Source organism: Pelodiscus sinensis, chromosome 2 (genome assembly GCF_049634645.1).
Source record: "Pelodiscus sinensis isolate JC-2024 chromosome 2, ASM4963464v1, whole genome shotgun sequence".
NCBI lineage: Eukaryota > Metazoa > Chordata > Testudines > Trionychidae > Pelodiscus > Pelodiscus sinensis.
This window is the reverse complement of record NC_134712.1, coordinates 52,455,515-52,475,187: the sequence shown is the minus strand read 5'-3', so window position 1 is coordinate 52,475,187 and position 19,673 is coordinate 52,455,515. Positions and strand designations below refer to the sequence as shown.

The 19,673-nt window shown below is 40.9% G+C and overlaps 1 protein-coding gene across 3 annotated transcripts in view; it reads left to right on the top strand.

Moving 5' to 3' along the window:
* Positions 1–19,673, top strand: part of HNF4G (hepatocyte nuclear factor 4 gamma) — a 94,772-nt gene that overhangs the window by 54,753 nt on the left and 20,346 nt on the right. For 2 of the 3 annotated variants that reach the window (XM_075920496.1, XM_075920497.1), the window contains exons 2-3: positions 17,126–17,297; positions 19,041–19,135. In XM_075920496.1, coding sequence (XP_075776611.1) covers positions 17,152–17,297; positions 19,041–19,135 — 241 coding nt within the window. In that variant the 5' untranslated portion in view covers positions 17,126–17,151. Of the gene's footprint in view, positions 1–13,985; positions 14,190–17,125; positions 17,298–19,040; positions 19,136–19,673 lie in introns of those variants that run through there. The other variant, XM_006131554.4, reaches the window with a different exon arrangement.

The following is a 19,673-nucleotide window of genomic DNA, read 5'->3' as shown; positions in this document are numbered from 1 at the left end:
GGGGTTTTGCTCGTGAGGTTTCAGGCAGGCAGCTGAAGCGCTCTGTGGTACTGGTTTGTGGCCTGTTTGGAAAGGTCTCCAGTCTGGGTATATGGTGTGACTGTGACATGGCAAATGTTTTTAACCCAGCTAATGTTGTAACCCAGCCCCAAAGTATGTATGGGGTTTGTGAGGGGGTACAGGTAACTCTGGGAAGTTTTCTGAGGCTAGTCAATCTTATTGTAACCGAAAGAAAAGTGTCTCTAAATGTTTGCCTGTGACAGATAGCCGTGAATCTGTGAGTGAGGCTTCTAAGGGCCTGTCTAGTGCCTCAAAGCTGAGGCTGAAATCAACCACTCCTACCTGCTGTGATGACAGGCTACAAATTGTAACAGTAGCAATATCTTTGTTTACCCTGATGCTTGCCCTCTTCTGCCAGGTGTTTACTTTTGTTCCGGTTTTAATACCATTCAGTTCCCAAATATTGCTATCCTTTATGTCTTATTAAGCCTGGACTCAGTGAGCCTGAGTGACAGGGAAACACACACACAGAATCAATCTCATCCAGAGGGGAAATTTTTTCCTGATTCCCATAAAAAGTTATCTGGCAAGCCCTTCAGCACACTAGGAAACCCAGTCCTAAAATCCATTACCATTTATTGGGCAGAATAAAGTGTGCGGAGTGTGTGTGGGTGATGGGGGGAAGAGAGGAGAAGCTGCAAGTGCCTGAAAAATCAGCCAGAATACCTGAGATGGTCTTAAGCACAGGGTGAAAGTGTAGGGAGTGAATTATCTGAGTCACCTCTTCCAGATTGGCCTGTGAGGAGAAGACTTCTGTCATGCCCCCTTATTTTTTCCACATATGGACTTCAAGAGTGGGATGGATAGGAGGCTGTCATCAGATAGCCATGTCCACCTTCCTTCCAAGAAGAACCCATGGGTGGCCATGGCCAGGACTGTCTTGCCAAATCCTGATCCTCCCCCTCTACTGGAATGGGGGTACGGGTATTCCCAGGCAAAAATTTCTCAGTCTTAATACTCCCTCATATTCCCTTCTTGGCACAAACTTAAAACATTAATCTTTCATTGAATGCTGATTGCTGTGGGCAAGTGTTCTAAAGAGATGTCACTGTGGCGAGAGAGAGTGTGTGTGTTCGTGTTCGTTCCCCAGCAACTTCTCTTCCACATTGGACAATGCCTGAATTTCTTTAGAACACTTGACAACTGCTTGACTAGGGCTTCTCAAACTTCCGTGCACAATCCTGGAAAGCCCAAACCCTAAGCCCTGCCTCCATGGGGGAAGAGGGTGCCAAAGCTTGAGGGCTTCAAACCTGGGCAGTGGGTTTTGCTTTTGGCTTCAGCTCCAAATCCCAGCAAGTGTAACACCAATGCTGGTGACCCCATTAAAATGGGATCATAACTAAGGATGTGAAAGGTTAACTGGTTAACCGGTAATGTAACGGGCAGGAGGCTGTTCCAGCCCTGCAGCGGCCCCATCAAACCAGAGGCTGCTCTTGCTCACAATAGCCTTTGTCTGCAGTGGACCCTGGCACCCCACAGGCAGGGGCTGCTCCCTCTGTCCGCAGGAAGCCTGGGCACCCTACAGGCAGGGGCTGCTCTGGCGTCCAGGCATTGGCTAAGGTGAGCCCAGATGGGCACTGGGAGCTGGAAGCCGGTGACAGCCCCTACATGGGGCTGAGAGCAGGCAGCCACTTGCAGAGCAGGGCTGGGAGGTGGGAGCGCTAGAGGCTGCTCCAGCAAAGCTGGTGCAGACTCCAGGGTAGATCCCATTTAGTTGGTTAACTGGTTATATGTTAGGTCAACCTAACATTTTAATTGATTATCCAGGATTTTACATTCCTAGTCATGACCTTTTTGGGGGTCCTACCCAACAGGTTAAGAACTGCTGTGCGAAACTATAGAGTGTATCAGGTTCACTCTTTACAGTTGATTGAGTTCAATTAAGGGTTGGTGAAGGTAGGAGAGCATGCAGATCAGTGAATCAGCGGCAGCAAAAAGGGTTGATCTGCATAACTTTGGTCTCCATAGAACTTTGGGTGATTAGGGATCTGAAATGGTTAACTGATAAACATAATGGTAAGCATGAGGCTTACTGGTATGCTTACCATTGAGCTGCCCATGCTGGTGAACTCCGGCAAACTCTGGCAGCAGCCAGCCACGCCAGGCTGGAGCAACTACAGAGGGACTGGGCAATGGGATCTTACAGCTGCCACCATGGTGGGGCCAAGTGGCAGGCTCTAAATTAAAAGAGTAAATCATTTTAACATCTGCTAGCATTTAAATGGCTCATTGTTTTAACATTCCTACTTATGATGAAAACCAAAACCAGTGAATAATAATGAATCAAACTTTAAAAATAAACCAGTAAGATAGTTGCAAAAAAAGGTCATGCAGTCCAAAATATGGCTTGCGCTTTCAAGTTGTTGCTTAACATACTTTCTATATGTGCATGTGTTGATATTATATACTGCTGTTGCAAAATACTAGGTCAGTCACAAACAGTAATAAGCTAATCAACAGTTAGATAGAAAATGCTTAAAACTTTTATACTTTCTGAATATGTTGTATGTATCCAGATCTGGCTGGAAAACCCTGTAGAGCATATTCTTTTAATGTCTTCTTAACGACACATAGGACTAGGCCCTCATGTAGGATCAGTTGAAAATTAATGGTTATTGTGTGGCTAAATCTCATAGTCAGTCTTGAAAAATCTCATAGAGCCTACATATATTACCATTCCCTGAGTGTAGTTGACAACATTTTCCTGACTACCAACCAAATTACAGGCAGTCCCCGACTCATGTGGATCCGACTTATGTCGGATCCGCACTTACGAACGGGGCTTTCTCGCCCCGGAGCTCGCAGGCAGCGGTCCCGCCACCTTGACCTCTGGAGCGAGAAAAGCTGCTCCCGGTGCCCCGGTCTGCTGGGGACCATCTCCAGCAGACCAGGGGCACCGGGAGCAAAGCCGCAGCAGCGGCGGGTTTCCGCGCTTCTGAGGCTTTGCTCTGGCAAACCCTCAGAGGCGCGGGACCGCGCTGCGGCTGCGGCTGCGGCTGCGGCTTTGCTCCCGGTGTCCCTGGTCTGCTGGAGACGGTCTCCAGCAGACCAGGGGCACCAGGAGCAAAGCCGCAGCCGCGGCGCGGTCCCGCGCCTCTGAGGTTTTGCCAGAGCAAAGCCTCAGAAGTGCGGGAACCCGCCACGGCTGCGGCTTTGCTCCCGGTGCCCCTGGTCTGCTGGGGACCGTCTCCAGCAGACCAGGGACACCGGGAGCAAAGCCGCAGCGGCGGCGGGGTCCCGCACCTCTGAGGCTTTGCCAGAGCAAAGCCTCAGAGGCGCGGCACCCCGCTGCCACTGCAGCTTTGCTCCCCGTGTCCCTGGTCTGCTGGGGGGGGAGGAGGGGGCGCAGCTAGTGTTGTGGACCCTGGGGAGAGCAGCTGGGGCGCTGCCGGTTGGTCCCGCATCCCCGCTCTGGGCACTACTGGACCAACCCGGCAGCACCCCAGCTGCTCTGCCCCAGGCATCCTGATTGAGCCGCTGCTGGTCAGAGTTGCTCTGCCCCGGGCTTCTGGAATCAGCCGCTGATCAGTTTCAGCAGCAGCTGACTTGGGGACGCTTGGGGTTCTTAAGTTGAATCTGTATGTAAGTCAGAACTGGCGGTCAGTTTCAGCAGCGGCTGAATCTGGATGCCAGTTCCAACTTACATACAGATTCAACTTAAGAACAAACCTACAGTCCCTATCTTGTACGTAACCCGGGGACTGCCTGTAGTGCTCAATAGGGCATGTCAGCAGCCTTCAAAGAGTTAACAAAATGTGACTTAATAGAGGTCATACCGATTCTTTGGTTTCCATATATTTTTATTAATGACTGTGGAGGTTACAGTTGAAAGGTCTCAAAAATGGATTTTTTATTAAGTCAAAGGTAGAAAGGCAAAGACAGTTTTGGTGTCCAGCTAAGAAACATGTATCTTTAGTCTGTCCCAGTTACTCCAAAATAAAAAAGCTCATCTTCCTGCACTATAAGTGGTTTATTTTTGTCATGTGATACAATAGAGCTTTATATAATGAATTGCCAGTTCTGATTAAAATAAGAGTAATTTAAACACAAAAGTCTGTTGTTTGCAGAATGCTTGAAAGTGCTCTAAGCATCTAAAAATGTATGTAATGGAAACAGGCTCAGTGTAAATTTATTCCCCCCAAAGATTTGTACTTATGTTTCTCCTGGCATGGTTGCTTCACTAATCTTACTGCGTAGACTAATAAGTGAGCTGTGAAAATATTTCATTAAATTCAGTGACTAGCTCTTTGGTGTTTTTTTGTTTTTAAACTCTACACTCATAACTTTTAGGACAAACTCACAATGAAGATACAACATGAAATGGCTCTGTTGCTGTATGTTCTCTGGTACTATAAAGAGAATCTTGCATTGGATTTCCTACCTGAGATTAGTTTAGTGGGAGCAGTTCTGTATTTAATCCTATGGTTCACAAATTGCTCTGCAAATTCCTTAACCAGCTCAGAAGTCAGTCTTATCTTTGTTTGTTTCTGGGAACATTTATTTTTGCAGATTGTTTAGTGTTGCAGATTTTCAGCAATGTTTCAGAACTGAGAGAATCCTGTAAACATATTCCTACTACAGTAAAACTCCAATTGTCCGGCATCTAGTGGTCCAGCTCTCCTGATAGTCCGGCACCAACTGGAAACCGGAAGTGCTCTGGCCAGCCAGACAATTGGAGCTGCTCTACTCCCCGCTTCCCCAAGTCAGCCGCTGGTCAGTTTCAGCAGCGGTGGACTTGGGGAAGCCCTGGGGCAGAGCACCACAGCTGCTCAGGTGATCGGCGGTGCTGCGGGACCAACCTGGCAGCACCCCAGCTGCTCTGCCCCCGGCTTCCCCAATCCACCGCTGCTGAAACTTGACCAGCGGCTGACTTGGGGAAGCTGGGGGCAGAGCACCCCAGCTGCTCTATCCCCGGCTTCCCCAAGTCCTCTGCTGCTGAAACTGACCAGCGGCAGGCTTGGGGAAACCAGGCGCAGAGCAGCTGGGGTGCTGCCGGGTTGGTCCCTCAGCGCCGCTCTCTCCCACGCTGCGCAGTTCCCTGCCAACCCCCACTCCCCCAGACCCCTCATAGCCCCCCTTCCGGTACTCTGGCATATCTGATAATCCGGCAACCCCTGGGTCCTAAAGGTGCCGGATTATCGGAAGTTTACTGTGCAATACAGAAGTCCTTACAGTAGTTTCACGCACAAGGAAAAAAATATTTTGCACAAATCAAGTAATTTAATACTGTAATTTACTGCTCATTCAAGACCTAAGAGTCAGCTTTTGAAATCTGAATTATTAATTACAAAACAGGTTGTAGTTTTCTATCAATCTGAGTGTTCCGACATCCAACACTAATATGTGGTACAGATTAATAATATTCCACCCAATCTTTTCCCCACTAATTAATGCTCTAATAATTAGGGATGGACCCGAGACACAAATTTGGATTTTAGTCACCCATGTTCAGAAATAGCATCTATGATCTTGGTTCAACACATGATAAATGTGGGGCCCATTACAAAATGTGGCCAGGAATTGGGGGGTCGTAGTCTTCCTGTGCCTTCGGAGCTGGTTGACATTGGCATCTAGAGATATTTATGACAGCTGTTGTTATCATAAATGTGAACTGGATTCCAAAATGGCTAACTAATTTTTTCACTATTTTATTATAAAATGATACCATATTGTGATGAGTATGTTTGGGGTATAAGTCCTGAGGCCAGGTTTCAGGTTAATAAATGATCTGAATGACCCCACACTTACGGTTTCATTCTATAATGAACTTAAAAATGAGGCAGAGATTCCTATTTTCCTTTAAAATAGGTAGCCCTACTGGTATGGGATTTTACACATTGTTAATTTGTATACCTGAATGTGTTTGTTTGGCACATGCAAGATGCTTTGCCTTGATGGAAACATCATTCCTAAACATCATAATTAGTACTGAAGTTCTGGCAAAGTGGCACTGTGACATCCATGATGAAGGTCCTGTGCCATATCCATTTATTGCAAACCACAGAGCAAGAAGGAAGCTGTGTGTGGTCCATGGGAGAATTGGTCAGGAGTTATAGAGTCTTTTACTGCTATGTCATATCTCTTGTTATAGGCCAGGTCCTTTATCACCAAAGGACATTATCTCCTTTGCTGCTTCCCTAGGAAAAGGAGTTGGTGATTGAATTGAATTATTGAATCCAGTTCCTAGTGGGCAAGTATTTAGATTACCAACCTTGCTGTTTGACTGGTGTTAACTAGCACCCTGTTGTTAACTAGCACTCAGGGTCAACAACTAAGTCAACCTGTGGAACTCCTTGCCTGAGGAGGTTGTGAAGGCTAGGACTATAACAGGGTTTAAAAGAGAACAACATAAATTCATGGAGGTTAAATCCATCAATGGCTATTAGCCAGGATGGGTAAGGAATGGTGTCCCTAGCCTTTGTCAGAGAGTGGAGGTGGATGGTAGGAGAGAGATAGCTTGATCGTTACCTGTTCGGTTCACTTCCTCTGGGGCACCTGGCATTGGCCACTGTCTGCAGACAGGATACTAAGCTGGATGGACCTTTGTTCTGACCCAGTATGGCCGTTCTTATGTTGTCTTTCATCTGAGGGGCAAATAATTGCATGGACAAGAACACCAGACTACTCTCTCCCACCTCTGATTGGCTATCCCTTCATGACAGTACTGAGACACACTGGCAGGATGAGGCAATTTGCACTGCTGCTTTCAGTACAATAATTGTTAGGCAGATAAAAAGGGGCACTGAGTATCTGCTATCGTTCACTGATTAACATAATTGTAGAACAAGCTTTATGGTCCCACTTGCCTGGCTACACAAGATGTGCATATAGTTGCTCATAGCGCTGGAGGGAAAGCAGCTATGAAGAATCGCAGTGTCCTGCCTCTCACACCCATGGGTGGACTGGAGAAGGACAGAGCAAAGCATCCATCCCCACCAACATGGTGGGCAACAGAGCTCTGCTGCAGCATTGCCAGACATAATGCATCGGGTGTAGCTCCAGCGCAGTTTATTCCCACCTCACAGCAGCAGAGCCCAGTTGGGGGGAGATTGTGACTCATTGCCTCTGACTTAAGGCAAATGCTTAAATCACAAGCTGCCTCTAAAACTGACACTATTTTAGTGCCCTAACATTGTCAATCTGGAATAAGCATACACAAGGCTATAATCATACATACACTTTTCTAACTGCTGCTTTTAAAGACATGCTGTCACTATCAATGGTGCTTTGATTTGTTCTTCTGGAACACGCTTATGGAAATAACCTTGATTTTATTAGCGTGTGTTCTATTTTACACCATGATTAGAAAGCATGATTAAATCTAATAGAGGCAGGACAATTAACAGGCTCAATAGTCCTACAGATAAGATAGGATTGCTTTCTGCTAGAGCCTGTTATCAGTTGACAATGAGTTCAGATTTTTTTTTGAGTTGCACCTATTCCTCTTCCTTCAAATGTACTCAGAATTTTTTTTTAATTTCATTGTTTACTCTGGTTTAAAAAATCACTTATCTCAAGGGAGCATTTTTTAGCCTGGCTAGTCAAGTCATTTTTAAACTTCTACTTAGCTGAGGCTAGTATTGCCCTGCTGTCAAAGGCACATGGCTTGGTTGAGAATGTGAAAGAGCGTCTCAGGCTGTAAGTTGCAAGGTCATACAGAATTTGAAAAACAATGCAGATGTTCTAATAATGTAAAAAGTATATCCCTGGCTTGGTTCTGAATGCTAGTAAACTGTATAAATCTTGAACTGACGGCGGGTTGAAGGTTGCAGTCTGTCATCTGGAACTACCCTCAGTGCCTATGGTTTCAGGTCCATAGTGGATCTAGCCAACACAGTGATTACCTTTTCTCATTTTTTGTACTCATAATTTTAGATTGTATTAATTGTGACAAAATCTAGTCATTTTCTATGGCTGAAAAATTGACTACTCGACTATTAAAAAAACTTTAAAAACTTCTTTGAAGGTGTATAATATGAATCCGTTTTCATTGTTTTGATATAATATTTGGGATGACATCATGGTCAGATTTTGCCATTGTTTCTGACAATGAGTAATACCATTCTCTGCTAGTAGCCCCATTAGGATTAATCTTCCCCCCCCCCAATTCAGAAGGGCTACTTTCATAGTAAGGAGCTCATCCTAAAAACACTTTTACTTAATCTTTGACATGTAAGTAATTCCATTGTGTAAGTTTGAAGCTTAAGATTTTACTCAATGTGAAAATGGAATCTTACCCCATAATTGCAACCATATATACTACACTAATTTTTCTACACATTGTCACTTACCAGCAAATGACAATGTAGCATCCATTATAAATTCCTCTCCTTAATCAGGCAAATCTCCAAGAATCACACCCAGATTAGCTGATGACATTAGTCAAATTACTAGAAACAAGGTAGAATTAATGCCAGCTTGCACTGATCTTATGTTTGAATTTATGAATCCAGAGTGGGAGGATAGTTTACCCTAAATTATATCTTGACTGTAAAGATCATGTCTCTTCTAAAATCCCTAAATCCACATTTGTGTCAAATTTCATGAAAATACAGCTTAATTTATTGTGATTTATATCAACAAAAGCATAAAAAGGACATTATCGCTACATCGACACTGCAGTGCTTTTGAGCTTTTCCACGTCTTTTGAACACACCTGTTATTTCAAAATATAACGGACTTGGTATTTCAGTGTCCCTGTACACCTCATTCCACAAGGAGTAAGAGATATTTTGGAATAGCGATTTTATGATTTTTATGATTAATAGAGTCTATGTGTCTATGATTTATTTCGAAATAAGTGCTGTGTAGACAGTGCCAAATTTTGAAATAAGCTATTTCGAAAAATACAAAATAAGCTAAGCAATTTGCATAGCTCAAATTGAGTAGCTTATTTTGTGCTACGGGTGCAGTGTAGATGCACCCTATAAAAATAATTGCCTGGCTTTGGGCTGTATTTTTTATATAAAAGGAATCTATTTAAATGGGGATTTGAATGTCATTAATACAAAGGATCAAGTGCTTCCTGCTCCTTTGTAGTCAGTGAAGGCTCTGATGTATCAGAACTGATGCAGTTCTACTGAGGAATGGATGGAGGGTGCAGAAGGCAAGATTTGGTCACTTCATATACCTTTCAGCTGGTAAAACTCTGTTTAGGAAAAGTTACCTCTGTCCCATCCCATCAGGTGGATTGTGGGGAAAAAAGTAAGGATAAAAGGAACAGGATCTTCAGGTATAGAGAGCTGATAGTTCTCGTTGAAAAAGGTAAATGTACCATTTGGATGTGCAGTCCTGAGGCTTCAATAACAGATATCATGTTGGATAATGTTATGTTTCAGTGCAAAATAATGCATATTGGAAAACATAATCTCAATTACGAACCGCAGCGAGCCCCACTCACCAGCTGCGCTGTCCGGCGATCTGCGCATGCACAGATCGTTCCGCGCATGCACAGATCGCCCGAACCCAGCACTTCCGGATCGCCCGAACCCACCTACTTGCCGTGGGTGAGTAGATTGTATTATTTGTCGAGTCCTGATTATGCATATAAAACAATAGGGCCTAAATTAGCTGTTACCACTCTAGAAAGAGATCTTGGAGTCATTGTGGAGAGATCTCTGAAAACATCCACTCAGTGTGCAGTGGCAGTCAAAAAAAAGCTAGCAAACTATTGGAAATAAATAGCCAAGGTATAAAATAATCAGGCAGAAGATATTATATTGCCTCTCTATAAATCCATGGTATGCCTACATCTTGAATCCTGCATGCACAAATGGTTTCTCTCCATCTCAAAAAAAGATGTATCAGTATTGGAAAAGATACAGAAAAGAGCAACAGACCTCTCGTCTGACCCAATATAACTGTTCTTATGACCACTGCCAGCTGACAGAAGTGGAAGAGTAGGATTCTTTCCCCTTCCCACTTTAAAGTTAAGCATTTACCTATGTCTTTCTAAGCTTGGAGTTCTGAGCATGTAAATTAGCTGTATAAAATTATTTTATTACCAAAACCTTGCTTTCCGTTGTATTCTTTTTTTTTATTCTTGGGCAATTTAAAATGTTATATGGAAAAAGCTAGTGGCAATTTATAGAAATATCACATCTTTATTCAAATTTCTCTCAGAAATTTACGTGTCAAAACTGAAAAATAATTTTAGTTAATCAAACCTTTATGTACTATTTAAAGTAACACGTTTATTTTACCAGGCAGTTTGGTGAATAATTAGATTATTAGCAATTACCCCACTGCATATATGTAACGACTGAAAATCTCTTTCAAACTGAAAAGCTTAGAAAACATCATAGGATTGTAGTGCGTGATAGAAACACTTCACAAAATGTTGCTAAATAAATGTGGTAGTTCAGCTAAAGATTTCACCCCTCCAAATCATTCAAGAAAATGCTATATCTGCTTTTTAAAAGTTGAGCTGTGTTGAAAAAGTAAATATGGTTAAAGGCAGAAAACCATATACCACATAATAAATGTAGAACAGTTCCCTTAGGATCTAATTTTTAAAGCTATTTAAGCACCTGAAGCTACAGCTACAAAGTTTCAATGCAAGCAAGGCGCCTAAGTGTTTTTGAAAATCCCAGTAGGAACCCATCTTTGCTTTTATGCACCTCAATACCTTTTAAAAATCTGATCTTTAGGGAGAAAAGATCATTCATGTTTCTCAACACAAAACATTTTTATGCCTGGGATCCCAATCCCCAGAATTTGGAAGCATTCCCAGATGTAATATTCTACTCTTCTGGTGTGTGGTGTGCAGAATATCATAATGATTCTGGAGCAAATCAAATAAAAGGCACAATTTTGTATATATTGCCTGATATTCTGCTTTCTGGATAGATGCAGTGAAGTTTTGTTTTGATTATGCTCAAAAGGTCTCATTCAAGAGCCACCAAAGTAAATAGGCATCCTCTGACTTCAGCAGGATTTGGATTTGGCACCAACAGATTACATGCAGGCAGTCCCCAGGTTACACGGATCCGACTTATGTCGGATCCGTACTTACGAACCGGGCTTTTCTTGCCCTGGAGGACGCGGGCGGCGGGACCGCCCAGACGCACCGCGGTCCCGCCGCCCGCGTCCTCCGGGACGAGAAAAGCTGCTCCGCTTCTCCCTGGTCTACTGGGGGGTCCCCAGAAGACCAGGGAGATGCGGAGCAAAGCTGTGGAGGACTCGGGCGGCGGGACCGTGGAACGTCTCCCTGGTCTGCTGGGGGGGGGGGGGTGCAGATAGTGCACCCCCCCCCAGCAGACCAGGCTTTTCTCAAGGATGCCTGGGGCAGAGCAGCTGGGGCGCTGCCGGTTGGTCAGTTTCAGATTCAGCGGCTGAATCAGGACGCCTGGGGCAGAGCAGCTGGGGTGCTGCTGGGTTGGTCCAGTAGCACCGAGGTCAGCAGCAGCTGAATCTGGACGCCAGTTCCGACTTATGTACAAATTCAACTTAAGAACAAACCTACAGTCCCTATCTTGTATGTAACCTGGGGACTGCCTGTATTGCAATTGGATTGGCCCAGTAATGGTGTGTAATGCATGGCACTCACTCACTGCAGAATGGTTTTGGGTTGAGGAGCTGGATGTCTAGAAATTAGATACTATCAGCTTTTGGGAATCAAGGGCCAACTGTTTTTGTACTGTCTCATCCATGGCAGGTCACTGGTCTGAAAAGAGCCACATACAACCTATCTAAAAGAGAAGTTGTTTCAGGGCATAATCCAACCACTAACTGTTAGTTGGGGAGGGAGAATTTTCCACTGTGGGCAAATTATTCCATAATTTTCCACAGAGGGGTTCTTGTGTCTTCCTAAAGCATCTGGCTGGCGCTGGCTATCTTCTGAACCAGGCAAATAGATTATGAAAATACCATATCAAATAACTAGACACAAATTTCTGACATAGTAATGGGGTCAGTTGTTTCCACTACACTGTATCACTTTTCCTGCCCATATCTGAGAAAATACAAATCTCTCAGCAAGCTCCAAGATCCATATAACAAGATGAAGAAGAGGAAGTAAGGGACTTGCATGATGCACGTCTGCCAAATAATGTCCATCTCTAGGGGATCCCTTATGAAAATGGGTTCAAGAGGCACCTAGCTCTGTAGAATATCATAGCAGTATAGTTCCTATAGAGCTGTGCTAGCTGAGATCCAGACAGGAGGATTCATGGATTCCTTGGCTAGAAGGGATAATTGTGACCCTCTAGTCTAACCTACTGTATAGCACAGGCTGCAGGACTTCCCCATAATAATTGCTAGAGCAGATCTTTTGAAAAACAACCAACCTTATTTTAAAAAATTGCTATTTGAGAATCTGCCATAACCCTTGGTAAATTGTTCCAGTGGTTAATGCCCTGACTGTTAAAATGTAGATTTTATTTCCACTCTGAATTGTCTAGTCTCAACTTCTAGGCATTGGCTTGTGTTATACCTTTGTCTGGAATAGGAGTCATAGAGGCATTAAGGAAGCACAGGGCTCTGAGTGGATGGACTAGTGCCTTTGGCGTATCCATAAGATTGTGGGGTTTGATGGATGAGTTTTGGAAATTTTCTTCTCAAAGTTCTCTTTCTTTGCTTATTGTCATCCCACTGTGGATGGTGATGTCCTCTTCCCTATTCCTATCTGTTGCTTTTAAGGAGTTGTTTGGTGGCTACTTTTGCTAGATCAGCCACCGCTAAATAACTTTTCTTCCAAATAAAAGGAGAGAGATCTTGCTGCTGAAGTGTCTCTGGCATCAGGTCGTGATATTGCAGGAAAATTCATGTCTGACACTCTGGGTAGCCCCTTTAGCCTCTTTCTGTCTGAGTGTTCCATGGCTTCACCCTCTGGCCAGGTCATCATAAGATTCAGCCCCCTGCCGGGATAATAAACTCCAACTGTAAGTCCAAATAAATTTCTAAATGAATAATTCTTCTGCCCATCTTGGACTACACTGAAATTCTCTGCTTCTTCTTGGCGTCTACTCATGGGCCCTATAGGATGTTCCCCCTATGCTGATTCGTGCCAGCAAGATTTTTCCTACTACTTCCCCTCCTTGGGGACTCTGCCAGTTGGGTTACCTCCCTTAGACTGAGTTCCCAGTTTTGTTTAATAAGTCCTCTCCCTGATTTCACATAGCTGGGTCATCATTAAAATTAAGTGTTCATTACAGTCAGTCAGGGATAGCTCTCCGATGGTAGGCAAAGCTGAGCTTGACTTGCTTTAAAAGGCCAACCTGTGATAGATACTGTGTAACCAGTTATTACATGTAGCTAATTAAACACAAGCTAGTTAGTTTTACAGTTCTCTGTGGGTAATCTTTAATGTAATTGCATTGTACAAAGAATAGGTTCCCATAATTAACTCCTTCCATAAACGGAATCCTGTAAAACAGTATTTAAAATCATCTTGTTATGGACCAAATTCTGCTGCCTTCCTTCCTCTCTGCAAAGTCTGAAAAAAGTGGATTTACATCAGGTTTCAGAAGAAGGAAGCTTCCCTTTAACATAGTGGCTTGGTGGAACACATCTGTGCAGCCAGTTCATGACCATTAGTGCAGAACATTGGTTGTGGTAGTAGCTAGGAATTCAGGGATGGAGTCTTCCTACATGAAGAATCCCTGTGGTTCTGTGTGTGGTTAGGGCTTTCCATACTTACAAGGCTGTGTAGTAGGGGTCCAGGCAGTGGGCAGCATTTGGCACTCTGTTATTAAAATGAGCAGAATCATCTGTTGGACACCCTTTTCAATTTCCTCAAGAATGCAAGCCAATATGACTCCTGATAAGACGAGTCTATGGAACATTCCAAGATTATCACAAGAATTGCCTTGGAGTACCATAAAAGAAAAAAGATATAGGCAGAATATGGCATGCAGAAGCAGTTTTACAGCTCCTCCCATCACTGCACTTAGGTGACACGGTTTACAGTTAACTTTGGATTATCAATCACTGATTGCCAGCAAAAGAGAGTAGATCTCATCATACCACATTTGTACTCCTGAGTAGCTTTCTTTTACTGTTTTCTTATTCAATGATGAGGCTGTCAGAACCAATACTGGAAATGGACATGGTAAACTACAGTGAAGTCTTAGATCCAACATATACTACCTTGGAGTTTGAAACTATGCAGATTCTGTATAATGGCAATGGTGAGTTCTCATCCATTCAGTAATGCAAAATCAAGCTATGAGTTAACAGGAAAAAGTAAAACTGAATAATACTGTAAGATGCTAGTTAAATATTTTATTAATAGAGCATTTGGGAGGGTTATGGCTACAAATCTGTTCTTTTACACTTCATCACTAAATCTAAGTTAATAACATGATAACTTTTTTATGATAAAGAAAATAAAATACCAGTTATGTGTAATAAAGCAAGTGAGCTACACTGTCATCAGTCAATTAATCAAAGGAAGAAAACGATGCTTTCTGCAGTTGTTTTATTTACTGTAAAACAAATGAATAACTAGTATTGACAATTTGGGCATGAAGGTATATTTTGTACATTTAAAATGACAGATAGAACAAAACTATCTGGAGGTTTAGGAAATTGTACTGATTATGGAGAAAATGGTCTTGCTCTTGCTGTCTAGTTTCCAATTGATGGACTCATATTTTATTTGTATAATGTAATCTAGTCTTTGCGGAATATATATATGTGAACCAGAGAGAGTTTTTAATCACATTGACTCTCTACAGGCTAATGTTTAGCTGGGAGAGGCGCTTGGTATTTGATGAGTGTAACATTTTAACTTGGGTTAAAATGGTTTATTATATGGGTTGTTACACTATGGGGTTTTGTGATTTTCAATTCATAAAAATATTACCTCAAAGAGGTAGAATGCTGTATTTATCATAACTGAATATTCTACCACAAATATATAGGAAATGTTAGTCTTTGAGAGTGAATATTTTAACTTAAAGCAATGAATTTAACGTTTAGTATGCAAATTCAGGATAGGGAAAGTATATTTAGTACTAGCTTGACAATTATTTTTATCTACCCTAAAACTATTGATCTATTGCTGCTGTTTGTAGTTTGCTTTTTAAAAGGCAGAGCAAATATTTCAGCATTTGTGGAAAAGTTCATTTTGTATTTGTATTTTTTCCATATAATCTCTTTGGTAAGAAAAATGTTCATTCTGCATATCTCACAATGTACAATACACAGTTTAAGTAGGCCTGTATGAGTGTGTCTTGAAAATTTTGTTTCGATTTCTGACATTATTTTTCAGCCAGACTAGTGAACAGAAATGTAGATTTACTTATTGAGTCTTCCTAGAACTAAGAAAGAATTATGAGGCTTTAAACAGTGCTAACTTGAATTTAAGAGGTTTCTCCACTTATTTCATTTAACAAGGCGGATTTCCTTGGTAGTGAGTTATTTTTGCTTAAAATAACTTACAGACTTGTTAAAGAGATACACACATGAGAGAAGGAAAATTAGGGAAGTTTATATTGATAATGCAGATGGTGAATTATTCAATTAAAATGATTAGTTGGCAAATCTTCAGAATAAGTGACTATGAAAGGATGGTCTTGTGGTTAATATGCTGATGGACACTAAGGAGATCTAATTTTAATTTGCAGTTCTGTGGTATATTTCCTTTTCAAACATAAGCAAGTATCTTAATGAAAGCTGGTCAGAGAAGTTTCACCAGAACCACATTCAGTTGGAATATGCACTTCTGTCAACATTGAAATGCTTCACTAGACTGAGTTGATTTCACGAGAATATTATTTCAGGTGAAGACAAGAGAGGGGGAAAGGAAGTTCTGATACAAAGTAGAAACTTCTTGTTTCAACATTTTTTAAATAAAATATTTCAGTTTTTTACTTTAAAATGACTTCATTTAGAATTTTCAAAAATTTGCATTATTCTTTGTAATACAAGATAGAAAGTCAAAATTGATATGCAATATTTTGATTTTGTCTAAATTAAATGTTTTGATTGATCCGGAATGATTTTTTTAAAATTTTGCTTTGGAGAGAATGTTGACATTTTTGTTTTTCATTCAAATGCAGAACAAAGTCAAATTCTGGGTGTTTGTCTGTTTACAGAACAGGGTCTGTATTTTACCAGATATCTATGCAATATGTAACACAATGGGGCTTCAGTCTCAGTTTGAGTAGATGTTCCTGTAATGTAAACAATTAATATTAATAATAATAGCTTCTGTAACTATTTATGATATGTGATTGGATATTGATATCCCATAGCAATGTTTTTTCTTCTTGATTGAATGACTGAAAATAAAGACAGGAGAATCTTCTTTTTGTATAACCACAACATATACAGAGAACAGCAATTTTGCCGATAATTATCTGAACAAAAACTTCTCACAAATAGCAAATAAAAGGAGAATAAATTTGGTAAAACCATATGGCTTTCTGAATTCAACTGAACACAGGCAAGTTCTCTATTTGTGGTTTTCAGCTGTCTCAAATTATTAGTCAACTTCAGGTGGCATGCCTGTGTGCAAATAATGTTTACAGTAAGCTTGCATGAAACTCTTCCTGTATGGAAATAACATTATGCTGCTAACCCTCTCCGCTAATTTTTCGTTAAATTTAATTCAGAGCTTTTTTTAAAAAAATTCTGGTGCCAATAATAACTAAGATTCTTATCAAGAAAACAGTGATGATAATCAACTATTGCCATATATGGATTAATTTATGGATGTTTTACCAGCTGATTGAAAAATGTTGCTTTGTACCAGTGTCCCTCTTAATGATTTCTGGCAGCCTGAATATTTAAATAGTTACACACAAATAGAAAGTTAAATATTTCATGTACACTTTAACTTTCAAATCACTTCTTTGAATCTGCAATAGTTCGCACAAAATGCGTTTCTTGTGATGAGCATCATAAATTCTGATACCAGATGTGATGGATTTGGAAATATTCATTAGAATAATGACCAGATATAATTAGACATGCTGTCTTTGTATGATCATTAAATGGTAAATGCTAATTCAAAGAGAAAAAGCCAGTCACATTTCCATGTGAGTGTAAATTAGTCATGGTGTTGTATTCATTTAAGGTTTTAACCATAACTACATATGTTGTTCTTGTCCCTCATTAGACAGTTCTTCAGCAGAACCACTCAACATGAACAGTGCGGACAGTGGAGTCGGTGGTCTTTGTGCAATATGTGGAGATAGAGCAACTGGCAAACATTATGGTGCCTCCAGTTGCGATGGGTGCAAGGGCTTCTTTAGACGCAGCATACGGAAGAGTCATGTCTATACCTGCAGGTATTTGAAATGTTCAGAATGAGGAACTTAATTTATTAAGCTGGTAGCAGATCATTTTCAGATATAATTTATATACAGAATATTTTCATTCTTTTTCAAACAATAAACAATACAGTGGACAAATCATATGATTGTTGGTTTGTTAATGTTATTGGGAAAAATCACTTTCCTACAGATCACTGAAAAGAATTGTTGATACCTAATACACTCACTCCTTTCAAACATAATACATAAAAATTAATGTTTACCAATATCTCTTGAGGGAAGTCTTACTCATTGCAATAAAACTGTTCGTTACATCTAAATAATATATAAGCAAAGCAATAAAATACATATTACAAGGTATTTAGTAAGAATTAAGATAATTACCTTTAAGATAATATCTTTTAGAATGGCCTACCTTGATTCTCTGTAAGAGGCAGGTTTTAGCATTACTTTTTGGTATTGACTGTTTCAGTTACCAGCCAGAGTTGAAATACACTGAGATGGATTACAGCAAGATTGATCTTTCAAAGTCATTGGTGCTAGACTAATGTGCACAGCTAAGAAACTCTGTCACCTTTTTTTGTATGTGAATATATAGAACATTTTCCCCAAAATATTTTGCTGGGTTTGTGATAAGTAGCATTTTGGAGATTTCTCACTAAACATTTGTTTTTCTTATGATAAAAGACAGTTTCTGAAAAGTGGTTAAGATTCATAAACCCTAATGTGAAGACCATACAAGAGATGGTTTCTCTCTGACCCCTGGTCTACACTAGGAGATAAATTCAAATTAAGATATGCGACTTCAGCTATGTTAATTGTGTAGCTTAGGTAAAAGTATTTTAACGCAAATTTTGGCACCATCCATACCTTGGAAAGTCAAAGTCCCTTTGACTTCCCTTACTCTTTGTGGAAGCAGGACTATGAGTATCGATGGGAGCACTCTCTCAGTTCAAATTAGCGTGTCTTCACTAGACCTGCTAATTCAAACCCTGGAAGATCGACTCCGGCTGATTTGATCTTATCTGTAGTGTAGACATGGCCTAAGTAGCTTTGTGCTTCTAGAAATGGTATTTTACTGTTTTTGTAATCCCAAATTACCTTTCCAAAATTTTTGTATACTAATAAGGAGATATCTCGTGACCTCCACCTGGGCTGTTGTCTACACAATACGTAGTTGAACTGCACCATTCAGAGTCTTTTTGCCCTGTCCTGCAGAACATCAGACTCAAAGAACATTTGCTTCCAGGCCCTTCACTGTCTTTTTGTTTCCTGTTCTAGACATAGTTCCCCAGTGTTCTTTTTTAAAGGTCTGTCAGATCTTTACTATTGATTGTCCTCTGGCACTTTCTTTCCGATAGTCAACAAGATACCCTCTCCAAGGTGTACAGATCTCTGCTTCTCTTACTATCGTTTGGTCTTAGTCCTCTGTATCAACATATTGTATCCTAAGGCTTCTGGCATAAATTATGGTGTTTTTTAAATGTAAACCAAATGTTGACTATTAAATATTATTATTTATAAGTACAAAATATTTGTGATGATGAAAAAGCTAGTGATATCTTGCCTGTCACAAGAAATTATTCTAGCCAATGAACATGTGGAAAACATTTTTCAAGACTGAATTAAAGAAAAAGATCAGTGAAGGCTGCTAGTTGTCATTGTTTTGACAGCCCATAATAATTATTGTCCCTATTGATAATCAGGATGGTACTATATTAATGCTCTAATATATTTACTCTTTCTTGCATCTGATAGATTCAACCGACAATGTGTTGTTGACAAGGACAAGAGGAATCAATGCAGATACTGTCGTTTAAAAAAGTGTTTTCGAGCAGGAATGAAAAAAGAAGGTAATAGATTGATTTATTACTTAACATACAAAGAAAAATAAACATTTAATTTAAACAAGTGCTAAAACAGTATAAAACTAAAAGAATGTAACAACTCAATTGTGTTAGTTTCCAAGGTGCTGCAATACCATTTGTTGATTTTTAAGTTTTTTCAGTTACAGATTAACATGTCTACCCCTTTGAGTCAATGAATAGTGTAATGTGTAGTTGCCTTTGTAACCCACACACCTGGGCTGTGACTAGACTGGCAAGTTTTTCTGCAAAAGCAAGTGCTTTTGCGGAAAAACTTGCCAGCTCTCTACACTGGCCGTTTGAATTTCCGCAAGAACACTGACGATCTCATGTAAGAAATCAGTGCTTCTTGCGGAAATACTATGCAGCTCCCATTCGGGCAAAAGTCCTTTTGCGCAAAAGCTCTTGCGCAAAAGGGCCAGTGTAGACAGCTCAGATTTGTTTTGCACAAAAAAGCCCCGATTGCGAAAATGGCATTCGGGGCTTTTTTGCACAAAAGCGCGTCTAGACTGGCCACGGATGCTTT